At 39.7% G+C, this 5,904-nt stretch overlaps 1 protein-coding gene across 1 annotated transcript in view; it reads right to left on the bottom strand.

Moving 5' to 3' along the window:
- hspb7 (heat shock protein family B (small) member 7) overlaps positions 1 to 4,649 on the bottom strand; it is an 8,084-nt gene extending 3,435 nt beyond the window's left edge. The window contains exon 1 of the mRNA XM_015398271.1: positions 4,222 to 4,649. Within this exon, the coding sequence (XP_015253757.1) occupies positions 4,222 to 4,387 (166 nt within the window). The 5' untranslated portion in view covers positions 4,388 to 4,649. The remainder of the gene's footprint in view (positions 1 to 4,221) is intronic.
- Between the last annotated feature and the right edge of the window lie 1,255 nt (positions 4,650 to 5,904).

Here is a 5,904-nt window from a genome sequence, read left to right as displayed (position 1 = left end):
TATTGATGACATGAAAAATAATAACGGTAACTCCATTGAAATTATTCAAAACTAAAGTAACGAGCCAATTTTTTTAAATGTAAGGAGTAGAAAGTACAGATATTTGTGTAAAAATATAAGGAGTAAGAGTAAAAAGTCGCCATTAAAAATAAGTACTAAAGTAAAGTAAAAATATCAGAAAAATCTACTTGAGTACAGTAACGAAGTATTTGTGCTTCGTTACTTCCCATCTCTGTCCATATGTATTTACACCACCTGTGCTGTTCCTCATTGCTAGATTCATTATCTTCGTGAATTTATTCCTTTTTTTAGTTTCCCTAAGTGTCTCCTTGTTTTTGTTTCCTGAGTTCCTGTTGTTTGTGGATTATTTGCTTCTGTACGATCAGCATCTTCATTAACCTTTCAAGAAATTATCTCTCTGTCTCTTCATCTGGGTCCTCAACAAACATCCACCAAACCTGACAAGTTCTAGTTCTAGGTCTTTTTGTTCAGGCCTATTGTCTACATCCCAGAACTAGAACCAAAGATGGAGAAGCAGCATTTAGTTCCTATGCTCCACTTATCTGGAACAATCTCCCAGAAGAGTGTAAAAGTGCTGAAAGCTTCAGTTCTTCTAAGTCAACCTTAAAAGCCAATTTGTTTAGAGCTAGTCTTGGCTGTTAAAGTTTAATTGTCAACTGAGGTATCATTAGTCCAGCTTGGTTTATGCTTGGCGTGGCCGTGAGGTCTGCACGGTAAGGTTACATAATTTTGGGCTTCCGTGACCCTCCACACAGCGTCTGTGTACCCATTAGAAAGCAACCTGAGAAGAATACTATTAAACGAGAAGGGCTTCATGATCTAATCTCATTTTATGACAGTGTGGCAAAAAGTCTGCTCTGCGGAGGTTGGGTTTTAACGAAATTAACAATTTTTTGCAATGCATAGCTCCAGCTCCAGATACAAAGCTCCCCAATGGAGCTTTTTCACCCACTCCACCACCACGGTGCTTCGCTTACCAGAATCTTTCATGCAGTAAACCAATCTCTGTTTGAAATTATGTAATTTAATATAGAACTAATGACCCTTAATTTTATAAAGTTTAAGTAGCCAAATATTCCAGTCTAAGTTCTGTTATTTCACACTTTCCGTGAACGCTTCGTGCAGCTGCTGCTCTTCCTGACAGATTAGAGAGAGGGAGAGAGATAGGTGAAGCCTAGTTAAGGTCTAGTTATTCTCAACCTAGTGACCCTAAGGTTGAGAATAGCTGATGTAATCAATAAAAATGCAGGAAATCAGTAATCCTAGCAGTCATTATTAAATGCCCCTTCCTATCAACTACCTATGCAAAAGTAAAAAGTAAAAAGATTTCAGATTGCAACTGAGAGATAACTGCCCAATATGGTTCATATGGGAAAGTTACTACCAGGTGTGATGTGTAAAATAAAGTAGAGTCAATCAAATGAATAATAAAAGATCTGCTGGGAAGTTTAGCTGCACATAGAAGACGCTATCAGCTGCTGATTCAGGGGCTCATTATTCCGTCTATACATACAACCACCACAGCAAGGTGCAACAATGGCTCATCTCTGGGATATTGACCTGTCAGGGTGGAAAAAGGCTTTTACCTGCATACTGCCTTTCTTTTTCTGTTGAAAATAATCTCTTTACCAAATCTATAAAAAATACAATGTGTCTAAGAGCGAAAAACAAATCTGTAGAGCTGAAGGGATCTTCATACCCTAGTTTAAGGATTTATCATTATAGACGTTGCAGCAGGAAGCTTTAGAAAACCTTATGAAAACAATAAAACAAAAAATGGGTTGAAGGAACCACCAAATGTGTCCCCTGCTTTCACTGAAGTCGTATGACTGTGTTTCATGCGTCCATGTCAGTGTGCGTACTCTGACTTAACATGTGGAAGTTAATTTCAGTAAGTGACATCATTATAACTCTGCCTGTAGGTGTGTGTGTGTGTGTGTGTGTGTAGTCACTGATCACCCAGCAACCATTTGCACATTTCTTATACAGGCGTCATCCCAGATACTCAGTGTGTGAAGTCACACAGCCGGGAGCACGTCCAGAATCCCTGCTTTCAGACACGTACAGCACTTTATAAATGTAGCTAATGAAGTCGTTTAGGTATTTTATTCAGATTTCATGTTAGAGTTCAGCACAAAAAAAGGCCATCATTCTGAAGTTTATTGACAATTTTTTTTTCCACATATATTGTGTATATAAAATCTGAAAAGCATGATGTGCTTTTGTGTTCAACCCCTGAGTCAATACATAAAACAATCCACTTCTTTAGGTACAATTCTTATTTTAGTGGTGGTGGTTGGGGGGGTTGGGGGGGGGTGTCGTCTCTCCCAGCTTTGCTCCTTGATTATTTCCCATTCCTTGCATAATAGCTCAAAGTCAGTCAGAATAAATGGAAAGCCAGTGTTATGATCAATTTTGAAGATTATTTCTAGACTTAGCTCTGTCTGGACCTATAAATGTCCTTTAATGATTTATTTATAACTCTGGCTGTATGATTAAGTTCTTCCGTCTTATAAAGAGTAAACCTCCACCCCAGGCTGAATTCCTTTACATCCTTTGACAAGTTTTTGGTTAGCTCAGACCTGCATCTGGCTGCATTAAGGCTCACATTAAGTGTGAGAAGCGTTCCTATCTCTACCTAGAGCATAGAGCATAATGCTGCCAGCACCAAATGTGCTCAGGATGATAACTAGTGTTGTTTTTTCTTGAGCTTTCTACACTTAGAGAAAATCCTTCAAATGGATTGTTTGGAACATTACTTCTTAAAGCTTTCTCCTTTCCACTTTTCAGTATCTCTCTAGTTTTCCCCTAGATTTACTGACTGTTTAGTTTGTTGAACAATTCCTCTATATGATTAGTGGATCTCTACAGCTCCAGATTCATTTTTGGATCTTTTGGCTGCTGCTTTATGCTCTCCTTGCCCAACTTGTTGGTTTAGGTGGATTTTGGTAGGGTTGAGGTTCTGCCATGGTCTGTCTATTTTTAAAATTGTTGTCTGAATATATTTTAAAAATGTCCTGCTTTGAACTTGACTATAAATTGATCACTGACCTGTCTGCTGTGTTTGTCTTTACTCTTCCAAAAAAAGAAAATTAAAAACAATCCACTGAACTTTGTTACCAAGTTTGAAGACGTTTCGCTTCCCATCCCAGAAGCTTTTACAATTGAAAATGTCAGGAATAGTGTTGAGTTCGAGGTTTTATACAGTAGCCCAACATAGCCTTGTGTTTGTATTGAAAACATGCAAATTGAAATGGACGAAGGGTTCCACCCCTTTGGAATGGGGGTTGTTTGGCTTCTTTTGTTAGCTTGCAATGCCCCATAGCCGTCTAAATGTCGGAAAGGGGGGTCGTTAAAGGGAATTGTTGGCCTTGCTGAATAGGAGAGGTCCTCTGCTCTCCTGTACAGAGGCTGGGGCTGCAATGATAGCAGGAAGGGATTAACTCAATTGCTGCATTGTAGGTTTTTACTTTTGTTAGTATGGCTTTTGAAGGCAAAAAAGCGAATCACTCTAGTTTAATCAGGGTTAACTCCACATACATGTTTAGATTTTATATCTAAAACATAAAAAAACATTCACCCTTTTTTATCCATGTCACATTGATGCACTACCTTGTGTTAATCTGTCACACAAAACCAAATCTTTTTTCTAAAAAGTGTAAACACTTTTTCAAGAGACCGTATATCATTATGTGGGTGAATTCATTGGTGCAGAGTTTCAGACAACCTTACTGTGTGACCTTGGACTTATAGAGGACACTAGCTGTGGGCTTATTTAAAGTACCCCATGTTAAATACTGACACTTGTAATCATCAACCAACTAGTTTGCACCAGCTGGAGCGTGACTAAACACTGCACACTTTATAGTTAAATGTCTCATTGAATTACTTTCTGTTTTAGTCATAGAAATGCAGAAAAAAGAACATGGAATGAAAAAGTTTTCTGAGAAAAACATCTTGTCTTCATTTGCACCTGTTTTATGTGCATCAGGTGCGGCATGGCTACAGCTTTTGTTCCTTCACATCAAGCCATAGAGACTCTGCCACCTGTAACATTTAATTACCTGCTTGGAAAAACACCACACTGAATCAAAATGGTTTCAAGGAGAAAACATAGATCAAATTTGACTCTATCCATAACATGATACGTTCTTGTTTACAAAACGAGCTCCAAAAGCATAAAGTCCCTCTCCAACTTACTGGAAAATCCCAAGGAGTCGCTTCCAGGCCTCATGAAGGAGTCAAAGTCCTCAGTGAACAGCCCCCGGCTCTTCTCCATGTATGGGTTGCAAGAGGACGAGGTTGAGGACGAGGTCTGGTGGAAACTGCGCTCCGATCGATAGGCGGAGGAGTTGGTCACACTCATGGATGGTTGCAAGTGCTGGATAAGGCAGAGGAGGAGAGTAGAAGGGGGGAAGAGGGAGGCGGAGAGAGGCGGATTCCTCCTGAAGCAGCTCTAGGAGGCCTTGATTAAATAAATAAATCACACTGCTATATTTTTTTTAGCTTGATTATCTTCTTCAATGTGTATTTCTCCCTTTTTTTCTTTAAGACTTATTGTCAAGCTCTTCTGAGAAGCCAAATCCTCCTGGACTTTATATACTGGTCAGCCTCCTGTTTGGGGGGGTGGCAAATGTGTCACAGCTCATTTGGAAAAGGCTAATAGTCTTCTATTTTTATCATGAGACGCACAGAGGGATGAAAAGGAGAGTCTGTGGTTGGAAAAGTTCTGCTTGATGAAGGGTCCGGGTTTAAGAGAGGAAGAGAGAGAGAGACTGGGATTTGGTCGAGAGAGGTAGGGAATGAGCAAGGGGGGGGGGGGTGAGAGGCACAACAGTTGTCATTCCAGGCACATCATCCCTAAAATAGCTTCGCCGTCCACTCTCTAACTCCTCTCACTGCACACCATCACTTCTTTCTGCCTGTATCTTTGGCTTTCTTAGCATTCAGCCCCACAACTTTGACCTGAAATTGGATCTAAGGCAGCTCTGTCATTAAATGACTTACAGGCCGATGTTTTTACAGAGTAACGCGATCCCATTAGAGAGGGTTTATTTTATCGCTTGGCCCACTTGGTAATAACCTGTTTATTATTTTCATCTCGTAGATGATTGTCACACAAATCTAATGGTGAATACTTTTCATCAAACCAGTTAAAAATGCAAACAGCAGGAAACAAAAGTCTGTTTTCTGTCTGTAAGTGTTTTTTTTCTAAACGAACATCAAAGTGTCATCAAAAAGAGTCATTTGATTGGATGGTGTCAGCCATTGTTGTTGGAGCTTTTAGGATCAGGAGCAGCACAGCAGGTTAAGACTGGACTGCTGCTGCAAAGGTTGTTATGTACAATGGTAACTAGTGGAGTGGCGGCCTAGTGTTTAGGGCCTTGTGTTTGGAATTCTGAGGTTCTGAGTTCAAGCCCCACTCCCACAGACTGCCATTCTGGGTCCCTCAGCAAATACCCTCAATGCCACACTGCTCCCTGGGCCCCGCACAATGGCAGCCCACTGCTGCCCAAGGGTTACGTTAAATAAAGAGAGTTAATTTCATCGCTCTGTACTTGTGACAGTGTAATGACAATAAAAGCTGGGGAAAAAAAAACAATCTAGGACTGGTTTATCCATTTTAGTTTATTGATATTACCAATACCTAAAAGCCCTCTGAGACAGAATCCAACAGTTTCAGACAGCATTTATTCTGGTTATATGTATTCAGAAAGCAACAAGATGTTATGTATCAATGAAAGAAAAAAAAAAAAAAACATATCTGTTCCCCAAAAATGGTTTTAATTTCTCTAAAATGAGAACTAAAATAGAGACTTTTACCAGTCGGCGGGTTTTTAGGCCCCTTGAGTAAAAAAAAAAAAAAAAAAAGCATACAAAATG

Source organism: Cyprinodon variegatus, unplaced genomic scaffold, assembly GCF_000732505.1.
Source record: "Cyprinodon variegatus isolate N-32 unplaced genomic scaffold, C_variegatus-1.0 Scaffold921, whole genome shotgun sequence".
Classification (NCBI taxonomy): Eukaryota; Metazoa; Chordata; class Actinopteri; order Cyprinodontiformes; family Cyprinodontidae; genus Cyprinodon; species Cyprinodon variegatus.
Note: the sequence above shows the minus strand (reverse complement) of the source record. Positions and strands in the feature narration are given on the sequence as shown.